Genomic DNA, 25978 nt, shown 5'->3' on the forward strand with positions numbered 1-25978 from the left:
CCTCACTAATACATCTGTCAGCTATTATGGGCCTGTACACTGAAGATAAATGACCCAGTGCTACAGAAGAACTTTGATTGACTGTTCAGCCAACAAAATGTCTCTGTCATATCTAGAGTTTGGAAGGTGCTTACAATGCACTTCCTATTTATTTACATAGTATTATATACTTCTGGGGTCTTTGAAGTTGATGACTAGCTAGTTATAATTGTAGTTTTCCTTAGTCATAATAAAAGATAAATTAGATGTAAAAGTTTAGACTCACAAAAATAGAATAGCATAGATGATAGATATGTAAATGGACTAAACATTGTAACAATAATTCTTGCTTGATAACCATTTTGTATATGTAATTTTACTACATTAAAGTCAAACCTTTCTTTTTAAATAGACAGAAAACAGGAGATGATGTGGGCTGGCCTTCTGTATATGTGCTGCTTTTATTGGTTGATGAATAAAGCTGTTTTGGTCAAAGGTTTAACAAAGTACAGCCAGGCATGAAATCTGAACAGAGATATATAGAGAGAGTAGGCAGAGACAAAGAGATACCATCTAGTTGCTGAAGGAGAACGATGCCAGAACATTATCGGTAAGCCACAACCTCGTGGCTATACATAGATTCATAGAAATTGGTTAATTTAAGATGTAAAGAGCTAACTATGAATATGCCTGAGCCATTGACCAAAGAGTGTCATAATTACAAAATAAAAAAAGATTTGCTTTGTGTCTCAGGATATGGGTTTATTTTAGAGAAACTTACTTGGGCTGCTGAGTAGAAAGTATATTCTTTGTTGTTTTGGTAGACTATTCTGTAAATATCTGTCTAGTTCATTTTATGCACAGTGTCATTTGATTATGTTTCTCTATCACTTTTTGTCCAGATGAGCTGTGTGGTAGAGAAAGTGGAATATGAAATCACCTGTTATTCATAGGTTAGTGTCTTTCCTTTTAGCACCACACTTTTTACAAAACTGGAACCACCAGACTTCGTTGTGTACATTTTTAGGATTGTAATGTCTTCTTGGCTAATTGTTTCTTTGATTAGAATAAAGTGTTGTTATTTATCTCTCTTGATTCATTTTAGTTTGCACTCTATTTTGTCAGACAGGAGAGCAGCATCTGCTTAATTCCTGGTCCATTTGCTAGGCTTACTGTTTCCATTCTTTCTCCTTAAGGTGCTGCCTATCTTTAAAGCCAAGATGAGTCATTAGACACATCAGAAAGACAGGTTTCCTTTCTTAGTCCATCTAGTTGACCTTTTATCAGAGAATAGATGTCAGTAAGTCTACTGAAGTTACTTTTGAAAGCTATGTATGTTGATTTAATAAATATGTCTTTGGGCCTCTTATTCACATTGTGTGTTTCAGTAATAATGTTTTCCTTCTACTGTCTCTTAATTATGATTATTATTCTCTTAAGAGAATGATTCCAATATTCTCTGCAGGGATTGGATTGGTGGACGTGAATTATTTTAACCTGTTTGTACTGTGGAAAGTTTCCTTTCTACTTCAACTATGACAGATGATTTGATTGGGAACAGTAAGACAAAGCTGAAATTCATTGCTTTTAAAAAATGGTGTACATTTCTCTAGGACATTCTGGCTTTCAGAGTTTCCATGGAACAATCAGCCATTATTCTGATATGTTTGCCTTTATATTTGACTAGAGTTGTTTGGTTTTTTTTTTTTAAATTTTGTTATAGATTTTAATACCCTCTCTTTGCTCTGACTATTTAGTGTTCTAACAATAATACATCATGGGAATTGTTTCTAGGTCCTTTTTATATGTAATACCTGTGCTTCTTGTGTCTGTACAGGCTTTTCTTCTCTAACTCGGGGGAAGTGTTCTTCTATCATCTTTTTAAGATCTTGTCTGTGCATAGATCTGGGAGTCGTCTCCATCTATGCCTATAAGCCAAACTTCCTACAAGTTCATCCAGTTTTTTACTTCTTTGTTCTAATTTTTAAATATCCTTTGCTTATGTGATCTAATTCCTCTACTTAATTTTGAATGTTTGTATTCTATCTTCTATTTGATTCATTCTACTTGTTAGACTTTTCTGTGAATTTTCTAATTGGGATATCAAGGTTTTCAATTTCATCTACTGTTCACCTTGTGTTGTCATCAACATTTCTACCTGAATTCAGTTTCAAATCCTTAACTATCTTTGTTGTTTCATTTAGCTTTGTGTTTTCTTGCACAACACTCAGGTATTTATTCTCTTTGGGTTCATTCTCTTTAAGTTGATTGATCTAGTTGTTCCTGACTTTTTTAAGCTCATTAATTCTTTGTGATTTATGATTGTTCAACTAAATTCTTGATCCTAGGGTTCATCTAGGTAATTCTCACTGGAGAACACGTCTGTGGGACTACTGAATTGAGTGAAAACAAATATTGTTTTGACCTTTCACATTGTTATTTCAATGATTACTCGCCATATCGGCTTCTTTTATTGGTTCTTTTTCTAGTATGGACACGGAAGGTTGGTATTACCTACAGAATGTGCTGCCCTACCTTAACCTGGAGTTTAGGAAGTGTGCAGGTGGCCCTCATAAGCCTGGACTGGTACCAGGTCTGGGGATTGGGAAAGACACAGTCAGCAAAGGTTCAGGCAGGCTCACCAGGCTAGAACTAAGTACAAGATGTGTGACCAAGATGAGCCTAAAGGATGGATGTGGTGCAAGCAACCATGGTTGATGAGCAGTACTAGGGTGGCTGTCCCAGGGAGCACACAGAACACAGGTACCTTACTTGTGTCTCGGTACCGCATACTTGGGCTAAAGGATTCCTGGTGGAAAAGAGTCTGTGGCTAGTTAGTCCTAAAGGAAGGGAAATGATCCAGGAGGAAGGAGATCATGGTCTCTGGGAACAACTGCAGACCCATCAGGATTGGGAGGTTGTGCTCCAGAGAGTGTAGGTAGAATATCTGTCTCCACTCCACCAGCATAAGTTAAGATGTTTGTGATGATCAGGTGGGTCCCAAGGGCCGGAGTGGGTCTAGGAGGAGATTAGTATCCCTGGGAAGAGGTGTGGAGTGAGCAGAGAGGAGGAGGAGGGGTCTGGGAGTGCAGGTCTAGAATAACTTTTAGTTATTTGTTTCAAATCTTCATATTTTTGTACACTGTAGCTCAATAATCTTCACTTCCAAATCCCCTCTACTTGATCATTGGCTCCCATTTTTATGTCCTCTCTGTTTTTTATTTTATTGCTGTCATTCTTGATTCGTTTTGTTTTTGTTTTCATTATTTTAAAGCCTCTGAATCCAGTCAGTGATACCTGATAGAAGAATGGCTGACCTTGTTCCATTGGTCTTGTGCAAGTCATGCACAAGCAGTTACAGCTGTAGTGAGTTCACAGTACAATAGCCATGTAATGTTCAGAAAAACACATCTTTTTTTTCTCAGTTGTGAAATTTAGATTTTTTGTTTTCATTTGAAAGCATTTTTTTCTCTCATTTTATGTTCCAATCCCAGTTTCCCTTCCCTTCACTTCTCCAGTCTCCTACACCTCCCTCATCCCACCTCATATCCAATCCTCAGAGGGGGTAAACAAAATCTAGCATACCAAGTCAAAGCAGGACCAAGCCCCCCATATCAAGGCTAAGTAAGGTACCCCTTTCTCAGGAATGGGTTTAAAAAAAGCCATTTCATATACCCAGTATAAATCCTGGTCCCACTGCCAGGAGCTCCTCAAACACATCAAGGCATGTAGCTGTCACCCACATTAAGAGGGCCTAGTTCAGCAGCTAGCAGTGCAGAGCTCTTGAGTTCCCACTAACTCTGGTCAGCTGCCTCTGTGGTTTTCTCCATCATGATCTTAACCTCCCTTGCTCATACGACCCCTCCTCCCCCTCTTCAACTAAAGTCCAGAAGCTCAGCCGAATTGTGGATCTCTGCATCTGCTTCCACAAGTTACCAGATGTAGGTTCTGGTATGACAGAATATACACTAATCTGATTACAGGGGAAGGCCAGTTCAGGCACCTTCTCCTCTGTTGCTAGGAGTCTTACCTGGGGTCATCCTTGTGGATTTCTGGGACTTTCCTTACCATCAGGTTTCTCCCCAACCCCATATTGGTTCCCAATACCAAGGTATCTCTTTCATTGCTCTCCTTCTCTGTCTCTCCCCACATTTTGACATCTCAATCCCTCATGTTCCCCCAAACCATCCCCTCACTTCTACCCCTTTCAATTTACTCAGGAGATATCAACCATGTTTCCTTCCTGGAACCCTCTATGAGTGTCCCTCTTGGGGTCCTCTTTGTTATCTAGCTTCTCTGGGGTGGTGAATTGTAGCCTGGTTATCCTCTGCTCTGTATTTAAGAGTGATATTATACCATGTTTGTCTTTCTGGATCTGTGTTAGCTTGCACAGGACGATTTTTTTTCTAGTTCCATCCATTTGCCTACAAATTTTACGATGTCATTTTTGTTTACTGCTGAATAATACTCTATTGTGTAAATGTACCACCTTTTCCTTCTCCACTCTTCGGCTGAGGGGCATCTAGGTTGTTTCCAAGTTCTGGCTATTATGAATAAGGCTGCTATGAATATGGTTGAGCAAACCTTGTGGTATGATTGAGCATCTTTTGGGTGTATGACCAAGGTTGGTATTGATGGATCTTGAGATAGATAGTTTCCCAATTTTCTGAGAAACCGCCAAAATGATTTTCAGAGTGCTTGTGAAAGTTTACACTCCCATGATCAGTAGAGGACTGTTCCCCTTCTCGACATCCCCTCGAGCAGAGCATAAGCTGTCATCAGTGGTTTTGATCTTAGCCATTCTGACAATTATAAGATAGTATCTCTGAATCATTTTGATTTGCATTTTCCTGATAATTAAAGGTGTTGAGCATTTCCTTAAGTGTCTTTCAGCTATTTTAGATTATTCTGTTGAGAATTCTCTGTTTAGCTCTTTGCCACATTTTTAATTGGATTATTTGGTATTTTGATGTCTGGTTTCTTGAGTTCTTTAGGTATTTTGGAGATCAGTCCTCTCTCAGATGTGTGGTTGGTGCAGCTCTTTTCCCATTCTGTAGGCAGCTGCTTTGTATTGTTGATCATGATCTTTGCCTTACAGAAGCTTCTCAGTTTCAGGAGCTTCCATTTCTTTACTGTTGCCCTCAGGGTCTGTACTAGTGGGAATATATTCAGGAAGTGGTCTCCATTGCTAATGCATTCAAGGCTACTTTCTGCCTTCTCTTCTATCAGGTCCAGTGTAGGTAGATTTAAGTTGAGGTCTTTGATCTACTTGGACTTGAGCTTTGTGCCTGGGAATAGATATGGTTCTATTTGCATTCTTGTGTGTATAGACACGCAGTTATGCCAGCACCATTTGGTGAAGAGGCATTCCTTTCAGAAAAACACAGCACCTCTTCCTGTCCTCCAGCTCATTCATTCTTTCTGTCTCGTCTTTTGCAATATTTCAAGAGCCTTGGTGACTCCATTTAGATATCCCACTGAGAGCCAAACACTCAACAGACACTTAACCAGCATTTTAATAGTGAGTCTCTACTTTAATTACTGTCCTCTGCAGAGAGAAGCTTCTCTGGCCAAGGAGGAGTGTAGAGGGAAATCCTGCAGAACATTGCAGCTGCCTTGAGTTCCTGAGTATTAGCACCTGGACTTTGAACTACATTTCCTGACTGTCACCTTTTATTATGGTTGTCTTCTGTCTAAAGTGTTTGAATCTTATCAGAGTTTTTCCTGAATGGTTCAAAGCCTCTGCAAAATTTGGTTGAAAATTTTGTTGGAAAAAAAAATTGGAAAACCAAGATGCCATGTGTCTGAGGATTACTTTGGATTGTTTCTTTAGGGGAACTTCAGATAAGATGTTTTGGTATTCAGAAATGGACTAGCTTTAGGTGTAAATTGTATTAACAATTTAAAAAGGTCTTTTGCGTAGAAATGGTAATCAGTTCACCAGAAACTGGATCCCCTGCTGCTTGTAATCAAAAGGAATCCTAAAGTGACAATATTTTTTCCAGGGACCTGCACAAAACCAAACACCTACATTTGAGAGAAACAGTAACCTATGGATCTAAGCACAAATATTCAGAAGGCAGTTTAAAAATATATCCCTTTAGCAAAATACCAATAGATCTTTCCCTAGGGGCTGTAACATCCTGAACGTGGGATTTAGATCATGGTATCAATTCTTTCCTGTAGAGTTCAAATTTAAGCAGAAATTCTTCAAATCTAATCAGAAAGCAGATGGTTATCCTATAACGTTTGTGTCATTATTGCATCTGTAAGCATATCTCCCCTGGTGGGTAGGTATTATAGCATTCAGAATCACCACGAGATAATATTATTGATGTTTTTCTACTTCATGGCACCTGCTAGTACTATGAAAGTTACTTGGCATAGAAGAAGTTTCATGTCTGTTCCAACTTGGAATCTCTAAGTCCTGTAACAAAAGTTTATTGTGTCTTCAGCAATGGAAACTTAATCTGAGTTCTGGTCGACTATCAAGAGCAACAGCAACAGGCCTTGTTGTTTCAGAGTATGTGCATCCTCCCTGACCAGTAACACTGAGGGAGGTACTTCATGCTCAGCATTAAGGTTTGCCTTTAATAGCTCAGTCTTCTGTGGAAAACACTGTGCACCCATTGCTCACTAGCCTGCATTTATTTAAGTTATGTATCTATAATCTAATTTTTAAATTTTATTTAATTACTTTTTTAAATTTGTTATACACAGATGACAGTTTCCCCTTCTTCCTCTCCACATGTTCCTGCCTCCTAACTCTCCCCCATCCCCTTTCACCTCTACCCTCTTCCCTATCCACTTCTCCTCCCTCTCCATTTAGAGAGGGGCAGGCCTCCCATGGGTTTGAACAAAGTATGGCACATCATGGGACCAACCTAGGCCCTCTGCATGTGTGTGACAGTTGTGTAGTTTGGTCTCTTTGTAAGGCTCCTAGCAGTGAGATCAGAACCTTTCCCTGGTGCTTAGCTGACTTGTGGTAACCTGTTCCCCATGCTGAATTACTTTGCCCAGCCTTGACTCAAGGGGAGGAGCTCAATCCTGCCTCAACTTGATGTGCCATGCTTTGTTTACCTTTCTTTTTGATTAGCTTACAAAGTGGTGAATTGCCATAGGATCTTCCATACACTGTTAGCTTTGGTTTGCCTATCCCCACCCTCTCCTCTCCTCTGTCACCCAATTCCTATCCTCACTTCAACCTTGAACCACTTAAAACCTCAAACATCTTCACATCAAAAGGGTCCTATTCTCTCTTAACCCCTTAAGATCTTTTTACCCTGTCCATCTCTCAAGCTCATCATACTTTTCCTGACTTTTAGAGACACTCCAAATAAGTCTGACATGGTCCCAGCTTTAGATGAAAAGCTACAGGCAATTGATGGCTACTGACAGAGGAAGACTTAGTCTTCTCCAGAGATAAGTCCCTTGTAGTTTTCCAATCCCAAGTGGACAGCATTGTATACATAAAAGCAACATGAAGTAGACTGAGCAGAATGTGTGTGTGCCTGTATATACATATGTATTATGAAGGTATGCAACAAGAATTAAAAAAGAAAATGTGAATTTGAGAGGGAAGGAGGAGACACAAGAGGAGCTAGAAAGGAGACTAAGAAGGTCGAAATGATATAAATATGGTATGGGCATAGAAAATTCTCAAAATTTATTTAAAAGAAACTTTAAAATATAACAAATTAAACACTCATATCTAAACATATCGATCATACAGAACATATAACATATGATGTATGGTATATAGGACAGAGAAAGTATGTCATTTGTATTTCTGAGCATGATTATCTCACTAAGTAAGATATTTCCCATTTCCATTCATTTCCTGTGGATTTTTTATTGGCTTTTTCTTTTTTATGTGTATTGTGATGTGTGTGTGTGTGTGTGTGTGTGTGTGTGTGTGTGTGTGTGTGTATCTTTATGTGTACTGGAGCATACATATATGGGGTTTGCACTGTGTATGTTTGTGAGCACCCTAAATTGAGATCTGGAATCTTGCTCAGTTGTTCTCCCATATTCAGTGAGGCAGAGGCTCTCATTCATGCACAGAGCTTGTCAGTGGACCAAGTCTAGCTAGCCCTCTTACTATGTGGGTCCCTTGAGTCAACTTTCTGAACTGTGAATAACAGGGGCCACAATACAAGTGCAGTGTGCACAGGGATTCTTGGGATCCATATAGAGTTCATAAGTTTTTTCTTCAACCACATTAACTTGCAGCACCAGATAGTCTTAAAGTGAGACTCTTTAAAGAACTAAAGAGGATTTAGATGTGTGCATGGTCACAGATACATCCCAGCTGGAAGGTCTTGGAGAGCATAGCCTAGAAAGAGCTGAGTCCTCTCATGGCACCTCAGGAAGACATGGCCTGAGTCAGGCAGATCTTCGCAACAGACATGAGCCTGCGATGGTAGAAGTCTTCCAACAGAAGACAATGAGATCAGATCAATAGATCCTGGTTTCAGAGGCAAGTCGGCCCCTGAAGCCAGTCTCTAAAGGGTAAATTGTGTGAATTGATGCTGCACTCTGTGCTCTCACCATATATTCAACAGCACCTTGGCAAAGGAAACTGCCTTGTACTTTGAAGATACTGTAATTGCTGAGAGATGAACTTGGACTCTAATCCATGGGTCATTCTCCTGTCTGTCTTGTCTTGAGTTCTTTACAAAGGAGATGCAGATAAGAGATCTGTGGTCAGGTCCATAACTGGAGAGAAGACTCCCCAGATGCACCTGTTGGGGCAAGGAGGGTAGGATAAGATGGAGGAAGCCTGCAAAGTGTGCTGTGCAAATGGTGGAGCAGGTTACATCAAGAGCAAATGTGTCAGTTTGTTTTCCATTGCCAGGAACAGAGACTGGGTAACTTTTGTTATTCTTGTTGTTTATTTGTTTGTGTAATTGATTGAGTGACTGATGGATTATAGGCCAGGATGCTTCCAAACTCACCATATAAAAATGGTGGCCCTGTGCTCCTGATTTTCCTATCGGCGAATCAATCCCACACCAGTTATGTTTTAAGGGGTTATTTATTTTGGGGGGTAAAACTTACATACACCATAAACCGTCAGGAAGGGAGCCTAGTTGCAGGAGCCAGGAGCAGGAGCCAGGAGCAAGCACTGGAACCAAGAGCCGGAACCAAGAGGGCCTGATCCGGATCTGCTTCTCTTTTTAAAAGAGAAATATACCACGCCCCAGTGGGCTGGTATTTCAGCAGCTATTGGCTGACGGAGCGGAAGTCGCTCCCCGCTGCACTGTGGGCTCGTATTTCAACGACTATTGGTTGAGGCAGCGGAAGTTACTCCCACAACACCTCCCCCTTTTGTTTAAGTAAGAGAGTTCTAAGCCTACTACGAAATTATATACAGTAAGTACAAACCTACACAATTATATACAATAAATACAAATATCCTATTCTAACTAGCTTAAGTCTTGTATAAGAAATAATTTGGCCACGTCATGAAAGGAAAGTAACTATGTTTATATAATCTTCAATCCCATCAAAGATCTGAGAAGGGAAATAATGTTACCTGAGTAATTAGGAAGTACAATCAAACTTCCAGAACATGTAACAAATCACATAGACAACTGGCTACCTGGGCAAACATCCAAAATCACGTTTGCAGCGTTGAAGCAACCAACTTTGGCTAAGGCCTAACGTAACTGACATACCATTTTCAAAGGCAAGGAACTTTTCAAAACTATCTTATCCTGTCTTGGCAGGATATGACAGTCCTGTTTTATCCATTTACGGATACTATGTAACTCTGTCAGTAGTTGAGGTATGGGCATTTCTTTACCCAAAGGCCAGTTCTGCCAAGAAGAAAGGCTCCAGGTGGAGTGTCTTTGGTGCTCAACATTCTCTCAGGAATAGATCAGTGTTGCCAGGAGCGATTGTGTCTCCCTACCACAGAACTCTGAGTTAGATTAAAGGCCATTTTCTACAGCTCTTTGAAGAGGTTGAAGATTATCTATCTATACTGAATATAATGTCTATGTATCTAAAGAACCTGATTAGTCTAATTATAAATGACAAACTTAGATGACTATTGATCTATATTATTCTCAATATCTATCTAACTTAAAGATTGAAATAGTAAACAACTGTGCAATAAATGGGGACAATATGACCTCCAAATATAAACAATGTGCAAGTATACATTGCAATATGGTAAATATATATATCAATACATAAACAATATATAAGTATCTTAATCAGAGGTAGAAGTGTACAATGCAATATGGTAAAATATACATATATCAATACAATATATATATGTCAATACATAAAAATGTTTTAAACAGAGGTAGAAGCATGCATGCATAAAATAGTCAACATAATTTAAGTTTGTATCAATATATAAGAATCAATACCAATATATTTGTCTAAAAACAATAACTCACAAGTACAAAGCTATTATCCCATAATCCAATTATCCCTCTTTTTTTTTTTAAGGATTCCTGCGCTTATAAAATTCCTCCCCCAACCCTCAACCCTATACTAATTATAACCAACCCCTAAATGATGTCCCTAAACCCAAGGACAAACTTTATTGGGAGAGGGGACGTAGTTCTCTAGAATTACTTCCAGCTGTCATGGGGGCGACGTTCTTTCTGGGGGATCCTGTGAAAGCAAAATGATGGTTAAATTTCAAGATCAATGTCTTTTAAAATTGCAAATAGTCTCTGAGTATTTTGTGGAGGACTGGCCAGAATGTTGTACAAGATGTGCATCATTTCAGCTAACCACGTTGGAATCGTCTTGTGCAGCTGGTACTCAAAACAGGTCTTGTAGTAGTGCTATCAGTATCATGATGTCATATCAACCAGGTGGAGTTGTTGTTATGGGGCCCCATCTTCTTCCTGGAAACTTCAAATGTCACTGCAGGAAAAACTGATTGTTCTTTGTGGAAAACTTAAACATTAATCATATATATTAATCATATATTAATATCATATATTATATGATTATAATAATATATAATCATATATTAATCATATAGACATATACAGACATACATATATTCAATAAAAGACATGATAGATATATTTAATGAAAGGTATGATAGATATGAAGAAAAGTAAAGATGTTTTATAAACTCATATTCCTTTCTGTCCCATATCATGGCTCTTGACATGAGACAGAAACTCCAGAAACTCTGGGTTTTTCTTTTAACAACAGGCTTGGAATTAGAGAGGGACTGAGCCAGAGTCTAACTCTAAATTAGCTCTATAAATTTAGAAATATGATTTAGTATATTTTACTTACAGAACCTATTCAGTTTTCTTGATAGTCCTTATTGGGCCATTATTTTCCATCTGTCAGTATTCAGATATCCAGGGTCCCTTGAACTTTTCAAAAATCAGTGTTTTCCTGTGGAGATAAGAACAGAACCCTGCCCCCATTCTATGTGTTTTTCTTACCAACTGTATGAATATCATCATTGTGGATGAGCTGTCATTTCTCCTTTCCAAGAGGTTTCTCCTCTTCATATTGAACCTTTATTAATTTTGATGGTATCCACAATTTTTCTTCTCCTGTGGAAACAAGAGCAAAACCCCTTCCCCAACGTAGCACATCTCCTGGCCTCCATTGAGAGGTCAGCACATCTTTGAAATAAACAGGTTGGTTTAGTTCAGAAGTTTTTTCCATTATCCAATGCCTCTCTGCTGCTGTTGTTCCTTTCTCATTAGCATTAAGAAAATTCAAGGTTAATAAAGCATTATGCAATCATTTCTGGGGGTATCTTTCGTCCCTTTCTGTTTGTTTAGCATATCCTTTATAGTACGATTTGATCTTTCTATAACTGCTTGACCTGTAGGATTGTATGGTATACCTGTAACATGCTTAATATTATAATAAGCAAAAAAATCGTTTCATTTTTCTAGATACATAAGCTGGACCATTATCTGTTTTTATTTGTGCAGGTATACCCATTATGGCCATAACTTCTAATAAATGTGTGATTACTGAGTCAGCTTTTTCTGAGCTTAAAGCGGTTGCCCACTGAAAGCCTGAATAAGTGTCAATGGTGTGATGTACATATTTTAATTTGCCAAATTCTAGAAAGTGAAACGCATCCATCTGCCAAATTTCATTCCTTTTAATACCCTTTGGATTAGTCCCTGCAGGCAATGGTGTTTGGTTATAAAAAGAGCAAGTAGGGCATTTCTTTACAATCTCCTTAGCTTGTTGCCATGTAATAGAAAACTCTTTTTTCAAGCCTTTGCTATTGACATGATGTTTTTTATGAAATTCAGATGCCTCCAGCACACTACCAATCAATAATTGATCAATATCTGCATTACCTTGTGCTAGAGGACCTGGCAGACCCGTATGGGATCGGATATGCGTTATATACATAGGGCAGAGCCTGTTTCTGATCATGTCTTGTACCTGGATAAACAATGAGGTCAGTTCTGTATCATCAGGTATAAATTCAGCAGTTTCAATATGCAAAATAACTCTTTCTGCATATTGCGAGTCAATAATTATATTAAGAGGTTCTTTAAAATCCCTAAGCACCATAAGGATGGCATATAATTCTGCCTTCTGGACAGAATCATAAGGACTTTGTTCCACTTTACTCAATTCTTCTGATTTGTAACCTGCTTTCCCTGATTTATTAGCATCGGTATAAAATGTATGGGCTCTGGTTATTGGAGCATCACGGACAATTCGAGGGAGGATCCAAGAAGTTCTCTTTATAAAGTTAAGTCTCTTGCTTTTTGGGTAATTGTTATTGATTTCTCCCAAAAAATTAGCACAAGCTCTTTGCCATGGTTCATTGTCTTCCCACAACTTTTTTTATCTCATCAGCAGTGAAAGGCACTATAATTTCTGCTGGGTCTATACCTGCTAATTGACGAAGTCTCAATTTTCCTTTTATAATCAATTCAGAGACTTTTTCCACATAAGTTTTTAATTTTTTACTTGGTTTGTGTGGTAAAAAGATCCATTCTAAAATAGTATCTTCCTTCTGCATTAAAATTCCTGTAGGAGAAATTCTGGAAGGTAATATAACTAGAATGCAACTAAGATTTGGATCTACCCTATCTACATGTGCCTCCTGTAATTTTTCCTCAACCATCATCAGTTCCTTTTCTGCTTCAGCTGTTAACTCTCTGGGACTATTCAAATCTTTGTCACCATCTAAGGTTTTGTTTAAATGAATTATTAGATCAGGTGTTATCCCAACAGCTGGTCGTAGACTGGAAATGTCTCCCAATAATCTTTGAAAGTCATTAAGAGTTCGTAACCGGTCTCTCCTGATTTGTGCCTTTTGAGTCTTAATTCTTTGTAAGCCTATTTTATAACCTAAATAATTAACAGAATCTCCTCTCTGAATTTTTTTAGGAGCAATTTGCAATCCCCATTTAGATAATACTAGTTTTACTTCTTCAAACAGCCTTTCTAAGGTATCTTTGTTTTGATCAGATATCAGGATATCATCCATATAGTGGTATATTATGGACTTAGGAAATTGTTTGCATATAATTTTCAATGGTTGGCTTACAAAATATTGGCACAGGGTGGGAGAGTTCAACATTCCCTGTGGGAGGACGGTCCACTGGTACCTCCTTGCAGGCTGAGAGTTATTATAGGTAAGCACTGTGAAGGCAAACTTTTCTGTATCTTTTTCTTGTAATGGTATAGTGAAGAAACAATCTTTCAGATCAATAACTATAAGAGGCCATCCCTTTGGTAACAGGGAGGGCAGAGGAATTCCAGATTGCAGAGGGCCCATAGGTTGAATAACCTTGTTGATAGCTCTAAGATCTGTCACCATTCTCCATTTACCAGATTTTTTCTTAACAACAAATACAGGAGAGTTCCAAGGGCTGGTAGATTCTTCTATATGTCCAGCATCTAATTGCTCTTGTACCAGCTCTTCTAAAGCCTGTAACTTTTCCTCAGCTAAAGGCCACTGTTTAGTCCATATTGGTTTCTCAGTCAACCATTGTAGAGGCATGGCTGTTGGTACCTCTGAAGGGCCATCAATTGTGTTGTGTTCTTATATAGCTCTAATGGCTGGTTTCCGCCATCTGTAATATCTTGTAATATTGTCCTCAGAAATATAGGCTCTGGAAGCAGCAGGAATGTTAATTTGGGTATTCCATTGCTGCAATAGGTCATGGCCCCATAAATTCACTGCAATATTTGCTACATATGGCCTTAGTTTTCCTATTTGTCCGTCTGGACCTATACAATTGACCCATCTCGTGCTTTGTCTTACTCGAGATAGGGTTCCAATTCCTAAGAACTGAATATCTACCTCCTGAAGAGGCCAATGCAGATGCCAAGACTCTGGTGTAATGATACTTACATCCGCACCTGTGTCCAGTAAGCCAGTAATAAGTTTGCCATTTACACACACTCTTAGCTGTGGTCTTTGTTCATTGATAGAAGTCTGCCAGAATATTCGTTTACTTTGTCCTCTTAGATTTCTTGATTCATTCACCACATTTAACTCATCCTTCAGGCCGTTATTGCTTTTAACAGCAGGCACGGGGCATTCTAATTTCCCTGAAGAGGCATGTTCTCTGCAGTGATCGGAAATGACTGGACCACATTTGCCATGGTTGCCTTCGAGAGGCCCCCTATTGAGTTTCCCGATGGCAACGGGTTGCCCTGTTTATCTCTTGTTGACCTACACTCATTCGTCCAATGCCTGCCCTTTCCATATCTCCTACATAAACCTGAAGGCTGAGTCCTCCTATTCCTGTTATTCCTAGAAGAGGCATTATTCCTGGAATTCCATTGTCTGCAGTCCCTTTTCATGTGTCCCATTTTGCCACAGTGAAAGCATTTTGTAATCTGATGTCTCCTTTTACCTTTGGAAATTGCTTCTTGTACCCATGTTTCATTGCCATAATCAAATGTATCAACATTCATTGTATGTAAAACCCATTCGTCCAAAGGCGCTGATCTGAGCTTTAAAGGCCCCAGGATCCTTTTGCATTCTACATTGGCATTCTCATATGCCAAAGACTCAATTACTATATTTCTTGCTTCTGGATCAGGTATCCCTATTTGTACAGTCTTAGTTAGTCGTTGCAAAAAGTCACTAAAGGGTTTTCTCTGACCCTGTTTGACCCTGACATACGATTCTACTCTCTTACCTGAGTCTTGAACCCTGTCCCAGGCCCTTAGAGCTGCTGTAGCACATATGGATAAAATGTTTTCATCATAAAGAGCTTGTTCCTGAGGATCAGAGTAAGGTCCTTCCCCTAGAATTTGATCTAGAGAAACCTCAATTCCTTTCGCTGATTCTTGTTGTTGTAAAAGTCTGGCCTCTTGTTTGAATAGGCATTTGAAATGCCATAAAGGTCCGTTCTCGAGGATAGCTGATGTGAGCTGGTTACAATCTTGAGGGGTGGCCCTGTTGCTCAGAGCCCAGGATTTTAACATCTCCCTAACAAAGGATGAATGTAGTCCATAATTCACAATTGCTTGTTTAAATTCTTTCAGATCATTCATACGTATAGGCTCCCATGTATGTTCTTTAATGACCTTAGGGGTTTTGGAGCCAGTTTTCTTTTCTGATGTTATTACTGGAAAGGCAGGTATAACTCTATGTAGACTGAGAGTTTTTTGAGGTGAAGGTTGCCTTTCTACCTTTTGCTCCTGTTCATCAGAGTCTATGATTTCCTCAATCTTATTAAATCTGCTCACCATTGCCTTCTGTAAGTCCTGAATCTCCTGTCCAGTATTATGCTCCAAAGCCTTCATTAACGATTCTAAGGCATGGAGCTTGTCCGTCAGAGACACTATTTCCTCCTTGGACACAATCGCCTTCATTGATAATTCCAAGGCGTGGAGCTTGTCCGTTAGAGATACGATATCCTCCTTGGACATAATCCTCATGGCATGTACTGTGCCTTCTTGTATGGAAATCCTGTCAATTAATCTATCATACCCTTTTGATAAAGTCCGATTTTCACATTCAATGGTTATAATCCTCTCAGCTAATGTTTCAGCACTTACAGTCATGGACTGGAGGTTATGAGTCATTTTGGTTGTCCCCTCCTCCAGAGCAGTGAAGCTCCCTTCTAAAGAAGCAATATCAGACTGTACCTTCTTGATATTTTGGTCAGTCAACCGAGTCATATCAAACAAAGATCTAGTCTCCTCCTTGAGAACTCCAAACTCTGATCTAGTCTCCTGCTTGAAAACTCCAAACTCTGATCTAGTCTCCTGCTTGAAAACTCCAAACTCTGATCTAGTTTCCTCCTTGAAAACTCCAAACTCTGATCTAGTTTCCTCCTTGAAATCTCCAAACTCTGATCTAGTTTCTTCCTTGAAATCTCCAAACTCTTTTTTGAGGAGGTTGGTATCAGTCTGAATTGTTCTTAAGGTTTTAATCTCTGCCCTCAGCATTGTAGATTCAGTCTGTAAGGACTGTATTTTTCTTATAAAATAGCCAAACACCAGAAAAGCAACAGATCCCAGGAATAACAAAGTAAGAGGAATATCTGAGACATCCTTCAGAATATCCTCCATAGCGCAATTGAAAAAACCATTGAACTTTTGGATAGTAATATTTTCTGACATTTTCAATCAAAGGAAATTGTACTTGTATGTATGTATGTATGTATTTATTTTCAACCGAAAAGAAAAATCTTACCTGTAATGACCGTTGCCTGCCAGTAGGAGGTGGGGCGCACCTGAATCCACATGGCAGTGGTGTTGATTGAGGAAGTAAACTCTAGAATATATACACTCAAATCCAGAGGTTAAATCCACAGATCACAAAAGGTCAGAGAGCTTCCAGTGGCCAATAAACAAGGCAATAAACAAGGCCCTGCTGCTCTGTTCAACCGGATGCAGAGGGTCATGACACAGCCACTGGGCTGTTGCTAAAGAGGCCTAGTGCTTTGGGCCCCCTGTCCTTGTGCTGGGATTAAGGGTCAAGCCGCTTGCAGCACTCCTAATCAGTTATGGCGGATGGCAGGGGTTTCAAACAGCTTGCTGGAACTTCAAAGGGAGCTTGCGCTGTGAGCTCTTTGACTCACGTTGCAAGGAAAAATTTAAAAATCCGTGCCGAACAGGGCAAAGTAAGCCAGCAGAGACTGTCTGGACCTGTGTATCCTGGGAGGCCGAGCCAGGGGTGGGGGGGTGGGGTGGTTCTTAAACCAAATGTTGGGCGTCAATTATTGGCGAATCAATCCCACACCAGTTATGTTTTAAGGGGTTATTTATTTTGGGGGGTAAAACTTACATACACCATAAACCGTCAGGAAGGAAGCCTAGTCGCAGGAGCCGGGAGCAGGAGCCAGGAGCAAGCACCGGAACCAAGAGCCGGAACCAAGAGGGTCTGATCCGGATCTGCTTCTCTTTTTAAAAGAGAAATATACCACGTCCCAGTGGGCTGGTATTTCAGCAGCTATTGGCTGACGGAGCGGAAGTCGCTCCCCGCTGCACTGTGGGCTCGTATTTCAACGACTATTGGTTGAGGCAGCGGAAGTTACTCCCACAACATTTTCCTGCCTCTGTCTTCTGAGTGATGAATTAAAGGATTTTTTTCTTTCGAACTTGTATGTCTAACTACACTCTGAAGTCTAGAAGTCCAAGGGTAGAGACTGTGAGTGCCCTGCTTAAAAAAATGGTATACAGGCAACCAGGTGCCTGCAGGAGAGAAAAGGAACCCCTGCTTACAACAGCTTGCCTATTCTTAGATGAAAAGTATTGGTCAACTATTAAGGGGCCTACCGCCATGACTCCAAACACTTACACTGAACCCTTGTCCCTGTACTACTGCACTGGCAAGTGAATTTCAACACTAGTTTCAACATAAATTTCAGTGGGAACTAAAGACATACAACAGTGGTCACAGACAAGTCTTGTTGTTAGCAATATCTGGAATGGAATGAAATATATGCCTGAAGTTGCCAGGCTTAGAGACAGGGGACTAAGTTGATGCCCCAAAACATTTACATTAAGGCATCCTAAGATCATCCCATCAGACCCAAAATCTCAGGACTTACAGAATGATGTTGTGAGTACTAAGCTGAAGAGGGATAATGGGATAATATCAGAAACAGACATTGGCTCTACTGTCTCTAATCTCCCCAGTACTCCATGGCCTCCTGTAGGAGAGACTACAGCCCCCAAATTACAGATGGGAAAGCTGAGCTCAGTGGAGCTACTGGATCCCACAGACAGAATGAGGACAGAGCTGTGTCTGTGAACTCACCCTTTATACTCAGCCCCAAGAGCAGGTCTGGCCCAGAGTAAAACATCAATAAATATATGAAGTATGAATTAACATCATACAGCATTATTATAATTATTATTAAAGGGAAGACATAAGCTATACTCTTGTGCTCTAAAGCTCACATTCTTAGCACCCAAGACCCAAATCCAATATGTTGTACAGCTCAGAGAGATGCCTATATTCTTCAAGTTGTTGAAGGGTTGAAGGAAGAAAGGAAGGAAAGAACAAATTAAAAATAAAACCCTAATATATTCATTTATACTCCATCTTTCTCTCCCTTATTTAGGAATCATTTCAGAAATACATCAGAGCAGAAGAAGAGAAACCCTTTTCCCCATGCAGATCTGGAAAACAAATGATTTGCTGCAAAATTTCGCACAGCTGCTACTTCTACAAAAACCTTGCCCAAGAGGCCGGGAGACCTTGCTCTGCAAAAGCTGGCGTAAATATAAAGGAGAGGAGAGAGGACATCTGATTGAGATCCAAGACTTATTTTGCCCAAGCCAAGATATCCAGAAAGAGCCTCAACTTGTTGTATTAGAGGGGGTTGCTGGGATTGGAAAGTCAATGCTGGCTAGGCAGGTGAGGAAAGCATGGGGGGAAGGCCAGCTCTACAGGGATCGCTTCCAGCATGTCTTCTACTTCAGCTGCAGAGAGCTGGCCCAGTGCAAGCAGCTGAGTCTGGGTGAGCTTATAGCAAAAGACCAGACTCTGTCTGCAGCTCCCATGAGGGAGATCTTGTCTCACCCTGAGAAGCTGCTCTTCATCCTAGATGGCATAGATGAGCCAGCATGGGTCTTGGAAGATAAAAATCCAAATTTCTGCCTGCACTGGAGCCAGCCACAACCTGTGCACACACTGCTGGGCAGTTTGCTTGGGAAATCTGTCCTGCCTCAGGCTTCCTTGCTGCTCACAGCTCGAACCACAGTTCTGAAGAAGCTCATTCCTTCCTTGGGGCAGCCACGTTGGGTGGAGGTCCTGGGCTTCTCTAAGTCTGAACGGAAGAAATACATCTACAAATACTTCACAGAGGAAAGCGAAGCAATGGCAGCTTTTAACTTGGTTAAATCAAACCCAGTGCTCTCAACACTGTGTGAGGTACCCTGGGTGTCCTGGCTGGTCTGCACCTGCCTGAAGCAGCAGATGGATCAAGGACAAGAACTCTCACTGACCTCACGGACCACCACGGAGCTCTGCCTGAAATACCTTTCCCAGACTCTCTCAGGACATGCCCTGGGGTACCAGCTCAGAGCACTCTGCTCACTGGCTGCTGAGGGAATCTGCCAAAAAAAGACCCTGTTCAGTGAGAGAGATTTTCAGATCCAAGAATTGGCAGATGGTGTCATTGCCACTTTCCTGAAGACTGGTATCCTTCAAAAGCATCCTGAATCTCTGAGTTACAGCTTTGCCCACGTGTATCTCCAGGAGTTCTTTGCAGCAATATCCTATGTATTGGAGAATAATGTGCTAAGACTTGGTTATATGAATGTCTACAGAATTGTGGAAGCACTAAAGGAAGTCTATGGAAGACATGACCTGTTTGAAGCACCCACTGTGCGCTTCCTATTTGGTCTTTCAAGTAAAAGAGGAATAAGAAAAATGCAGAAGATCTTTGCCTGCAGTTTGCTTCAGGAGACAGGGTTGTACCTACAACGGCACATCCTAAAGGAAACCCAACACCATCAACCCTATACTCTGGGTTTCCTCCATTGTCTGTATGAGACTCAGGATGGGGACCTCCTGACAGATGTAACGCACATTTTTCAGGGAACAACAGTGCATGCCTCAGTGGATACAATATACCCAGTGTTCCAGACAAACATTAACCACCTGGTGGTTCATACAGATGTGGAACTCATGGTGGTCACTTTCTGCATTAAGTTCTGCCACCATGTGAAAAGGCTTCAGCTGAACGCTTGTGGACAACAGGAACAAACACCGGTGGCCCCCAGTATGGTTCTGTGAGTATCCAGACACAGCCCTCTCTCCAGCTTCCCTGTGGATTGAATGAGCACACGTGTTCTGAGCACCAGTAGTACTCTTAGTTGGTTTCAGGTCATCAGGAAACAGGACACCAGCGAGATGTAACTGCTGAATCTGAGCACCTTTCTCTGCCTCTGTGTGCTTAACTATGCAATTGAGGTATGAACTTGGTAAGGGCCACCCGCCTTCTCTGATTCAAATCCTCTTCGCCCTTCACAAGGTTCAAAGGACCCATAGGTACTGGTCCTCTCACTCGTCATGCTTTCTCTCTGAGAGAAACCTCATCCAACTCCTGCAGGCACCATCTTCCCTCCCCATGACAAGTACCTTGGACCTGAGGCCTTCCCACCCCAGAAGGCTTATTCATTAGAGTTCCTGTATTTTTCCTGATCAGATGCTTTTCTTTTGTGTGTCAATGAAGGCAGATTGAGCCTGACACTCTGCTTGAGGGTGTCCTAATGTCCACCGATCCCAGCAGCAATGTAGACCTTGTATTCCAGGGCCCTCTTTCACTGTGCAGAAGTGGTAAACCGTTTCAGTATGTGTCTCTCCCCTTTCTAGATGATTCATTAAGCACTGATTTTATACCAGGGCCTGCCAATCAATAGCAAGAGAGAAATACAGTTGTTCTCCAAGGATTTAAAACTGGAAGAGAAGAAAGTCAACTACTCTAATTACACAGGGTGGGACTGTTGAAATATTCAGAAACAACAGTTATCTAGTGTTGAGGACTTTGACACCAAGCTGAAAACACAGCAAGAGCCCATGTGAAAAATAAATAACTTAAAAGTAGTGGAGCAAAGGTTAGAGAACAGGAAGAGGATGAGGGGAGGAGGGAAAACTGGTCAAAGAAAACAAATGTCATTAACCGGTATTATATACATGTAGGAAGTTGTCTCAATAACTCTCATTTTATATTCATAGGATGAAATAATAAAAAAAATACTTGCTGTAGAAGACTGAGGATTTATCAGTTATCAAAACAACAGAAAGTTAGTATCCTACAGAATTCCATTTCTTAGAGAGCAGCATTAAATATTGTGTTAACTGAGCTTGATTGGGTACATGTCATCCCTAACTCAGAAGGTTGACACAAGAAGGTCAGAAGTACCAGTCTAGCCTGGGCTACATAGTGTGATGTTGTCTCAAAATGTCATTGACTAAGGATGATACTCATTTGGTAGAGAGATTGCCTACTCTGTTGGATAATTTTCTGTTGCTGTGATAAAGCACCATGGCCAAGGCAACTTATGGGAGAATTTATCTGGGCTTCTGGTCCAGAGGGATCAGGGTCCATCATGGCAGAGGGAAAGGATGATGACTGGAGCAGCAGCTGAGAGCTTATTTCTTGAACCACAAGCAGGAAGCACAAAGAATATACCGGGTGTTGCTCAAGGCATTGAAATCTTAAACCCTATCCCCAGTGATATATTTCCTCCCATAAAGCCATACCTAACCCTTTCCAAAGAGAACCGCCAGTTAAGGATCAAGCATTCAAATTTGCATGTCTAGGTGACCTGTCATTCAAAACACCTCACCTAATAAGCCCAAGACCCTAGGTTTGATCAACAGCATGAAAAAAGGAATATGACACCCCCTTTGTTTTTTTCTGTATATAATTTTCTATGGGATTCCTGAGCCACACAATTTCTGTTATCTTATATTCATGTTTATTTGCTTAATGAATCAAGACTGTCTTCTCTGGTACTAAAGGTTTAGTACTCACCATTCTGAATAGCCGTCTGATATTGCCTAGAGAGAATTTCTTAGTGAATTGGTTTCTTCCTGCTCTTGGCCAGTATAAGTTGTTTCTAAGTGTCTGTGGTTATAAAGAAGTGAGCCTTGAAGGACCTTGATACAGATGATGGAAATAGAGGTGGCCTGGTGTGGAGCTTCAGAAGAATTCCAAGTATGTACAGAGACAGAGACCAGATAGGGCCAGAGAAACAAGGAACACCAGCCTGCTTGCAGGGACAGTAACCTTCAGAGCCTTGGGACAACCCCATGGGATAGGGAGAGGCTTTGACTAATAGTGACATAGAAAAATTGAGGGGGAAATCAGACAAGGCAGGGAGAGAAGTAGGAAGTCATTGCATGTAAGGAAAATGGGTGGACCTTGGTTAAAGTTAAGGAATAAAAGATGGCAGGTGAGTGTCTTAGTTCGGGTTCCTATTGGTTTAAAGAGACATCATGACAAGAAAACCTTTGATTGTGGGGACTCGCTTTCAGTTTAGAGATTCATCCCATTATCATCACAGTGGGATAGGGCAGTTTACAGGTAGAGACAGCACTGGAGAGGTAGCTATTACATGTTGATAAGCAGGAAACTAGAAGTAGACTGTCTCACTGGGTGTGGCTTGAGCGTATATGTGACCTCAAACCCTGCCTCCACAGTGATACACTTACTCCAGCAAGACCATTCCCTCTCCAATAAGACCACAACTTCTAAAATTGAAGCTCGCTTTAGGGGCCATTTTCTTTCAAACTACCATAGTGAGAAACTTATGTATGTGACTCATAGTGATGCCTCTTGTTTCGTGATAGCACATTCTGAAGTTCCACTCTCAGTCAGTGTACATGCTAAACATGCATCCAAACTACCATCCTGTGGGAACTGAGAGTCTGGTTCCACCGTTAAGAGAGCCTGATACTCTTGCAAAGGATGTGGATCCATTCCCAGCACCCACAGCAGGTGGCTCACAACCACTATTATCTATATTTCCAGAGGATCCGATGCCCTGCTTCAAGTCTCTGCAGGTTTCTGCATGCATAGAGTGCACACATACAAGCAGGCATACAAACATACAGTCTTGGGGCTTGTATTGCTATGAAGAGATACCATGACAACGGCAACTCTTTTTAAATTTTTTTATTTATTTTATTTTTCTTATTTGAAACGAAAACAAACTATCTTTTTTTTTTAATTTTACTTACCAATCCTAGTTCCTTCTCCCTCCTATCTTTCCATTACATCCACCTTCCTTCCCACTCCACCCCCATCCATTCTCCAGGGAGGGTAAGGCATATTGCTAGGGGAAAGGTTCAGTGCCCTTTATACTATATCAAGGCTAAGTAAGGTTTCCATCCAAAGAGAATAGGTTCCATAAAAGTCGTTACAAGCAGTAGGAATCAGTCCTGGTGCCACTGCCAGTGGCCCTCTAGTCTGCCCCAACCACACAACTATCACCCACATTCAGAAGGACTAGTTTGGACCTATGCTGGCTTCTTCCTTGTCCAGCTGGAGTTGATGAGCTCCCATTAGCTCAGGTAAGCTGTTTCAATGGGTGTTCCCATCACGGTCTTGACTCCTTTGCTCATATTCTCACTCCTCCCACTCTTTAACTGAACTTGGGGAGCTCAGCTCACTGCTCTGCTTTGGATCTCTGCCTTCCATTTCCATCACTTGCTGGATGAAGGTCTTGTCTTATGAGGGATTTAAAAGGAATCATAATCCTAAACTGCTGGAGAACCCCCCCCAAACAAAACCCCAAAATTGTGTACTTGGGACATATCTGAGTATATTAGCTGCTTCCACCTTCTGCCCTGTATTCTCCCAGGAAGGAAAAAGGCAATTTACACTGACTCACAACTAAGTAAGCATTTTGAACTGATACTTTGTAATAAGAAATTGTAAATTCTGGATTATCTATGACTCACAGAGTCCAGTGTTTCTCTGCATTCTTTGAGTCACCTATAAAGTTTTGTTTGGACTCATTTTTACCATAAATCTAATAATATTAGCTCAAATGGCATTCAACAAGGTAATAGTGATCTAAATCCATTTTAAATATTAAAATGTATTTTCTATACTGGAAAACTTGTAACTCTTTCTTGGGACTATGAAGTCAAATTATTTTCTGAATATAAAAAACAGTTAATTGGCTGAACTTTGAGTCTTCAGGATACATGCCTGAAGAGGACATTTCCACCCGCACCCCAGGTCTGTATCACCACCTATCTGGTATGGAACGCGACTCCATACCTTCCACGAGCTAGGTAAGGTCCTAGGGGTTAAAACACAAGATGCACAACACAGAGATAGAGAGTTCGAGTCATTCTCAAGAGGAGAGAATGCCCGTTTATTTAAGCTTAATCCGGGGTTAAAATTCCCTTTGGCCCCAGTAATGGAAACCCCTCCCAGCCAGAGGGGGATGGGGAAGCTGGCGCTGAGTGAGCTTCTCCACAGGCAGGAGGTTGAAGGGTGTAAGGCAGAGTCAGACAGGTAAGAGGTACCTTGGTGCCTGGGCTTTTCCAGGCAGGTTAAGAAAATTACCATTTTAAAGTAATATAAAGCCCTATGCTATTATACCAGGCTAGAGCAGAACAAGCATGGAACTAGCAGGAAGCTTTAGCTGGTTAGCCAAAACAGTCCTTGATTTGCATCCCAGGGAGCAAGGGAGGGCCCGGGCCTTACACATGCCCATAGAAGAAAACGGAGGTTTGGAACTTGTGAAGAGAGTTAATCGCTGTCCTAGGTTTCCAGTCAGACCTAGCAAAAGATACTGCACGCAGCACTTAGGTTGCTCTGCACTTTCAACCTTAGTTTGACAAATAAAAAAGCTGGCTCTAAGTCCTTGGACACAAAATTGCCTTTCTTGGAATTGTTTATCTCAAAAACCATTAGCAAGGCACATGCTCTAATCTAAAACTACTTTGAAGCTATTGCACAGCTGTTCTGGTAGTTGGGGAAAATTCGGTTATTTTTATAGGCATTGCCTGTGTATCATTTTTACATGCATTTTTATTCATTAAAACTCTGTGTAAGCTAACATTAGACAATACAGCTTAAGGATGAGTATTCTTCTTGACAATCACCAGATAAAAATGCTGAGTAGGTCAGTATGTATTCATCAGATAAACATGCTATGATGCAGGGAAATTTGCAGTAGCACATATGAAGTTACAGACAGAGACAAAAGATATTCCAGAGTCTGTAGCGTGGCCTGGAAAAATGAGGTTTCCCATCAGAGAATGACTTTCTGGTAGGTGGGAACCTTAACTATTAACTATCATCTGCTGCTCCTTTGACAATGGCACCAACACACCTAGACTGATTCAGAAACAGACACACAAAATGGGCACACAGAATGCTATGATAAGGATGTAGATGAGGAACCACTCAGGAAAGGATCCAGATGTTGGAGCAAAGGAGCAGGTAGAAGCTGGTGAATCCTGGGGATGGCATATTGAGGCGTGGTTCTCAAGCAGATAGAAACCTAGTCTGCCTTGTGAGGCTGTGCACATCAGACCATGCACACATGAATCACGTCTACCAAATATCTCTCTCCCTCAGGTCCAGGTGGACTCCGATCACTGATGCCACTTGGCAGATATTCTTCTCCACTCTTGAGTTCACAGGAAGTCTGAAGGAGCTGGACCTAAGTGGAAATGAACTGAGCTACTATGCAGTGCGGAGTCTCTGTAGTACCCTGAGATGTCCTGGATGTCAACTAAGGACATTGTGGTGAGTCTGGTTTGGATTCTTTCCTGAAGCAGAGATGGATGGCAGGAAAACAGAGGCAAAAGCTGGGTCTAGGGTGAGGTTTCATATCCATTGCAGATTCATCAAAGCCTCTGGCTACACCTATGGCAGAGGCCAGAATGTTATGTTAAAGAAATGGAAAAGGGATTCTATTCTTAGAGATCATGGAATACTGATATTCAACAGGGAGGCCCACTAGCTTTTGCTAACAACAGGCCCATTAGGGCTTCAGTGGAGCAAACATCCTGAGGAAGTGGCTGCAGCAGAGCTGAAGAGCACAGAGGAGGAGGCTAAATGAAGCAGAGGGA

General features: G+C 40.9%; 1 protein-coding gene across 7 annotated transcripts in view; it reads left to right on the forward strand.

The window, feature by feature from the left end:
* The window catches only part of LOC125409513 (NACHT, LRR and PYD domains-containing protein 1a-like), a 57856-nt gene that overhangs the window by 13557 nt on the left and 18321 nt on the right, over window positions 1-25978 (forward strand). For all 7 annotated transcript variants that reach the window (XM_087910368.1, XM_087910369.1, XM_087910367.1 and 4 more), the window contains 2 exons: window positions 18492-20166; window positions 25482-25652. In XM_087910368.1, coding sequence (XP_087766494.1) covers window positions 18492-20166; window positions 25482-25652 — 1846 coding nt within the window. The remainder of the gene's footprint in view (window positions 1-18491; window positions 20167-25481; window positions 25653-25978) is intronic.

The sequence above is a fragment of the Myodes glareolus genome, chromosome 9 (genome assembly GCF_982192425.1).
Source record: "Myodes glareolus chromosome 9, mMyoGla1.1, whole genome shotgun sequence".
NCBI lineage: Eukaryota > Metazoa > Chordata > Mammalia > Rodentia > Cricetidae > Myodes > Myodes glareolus.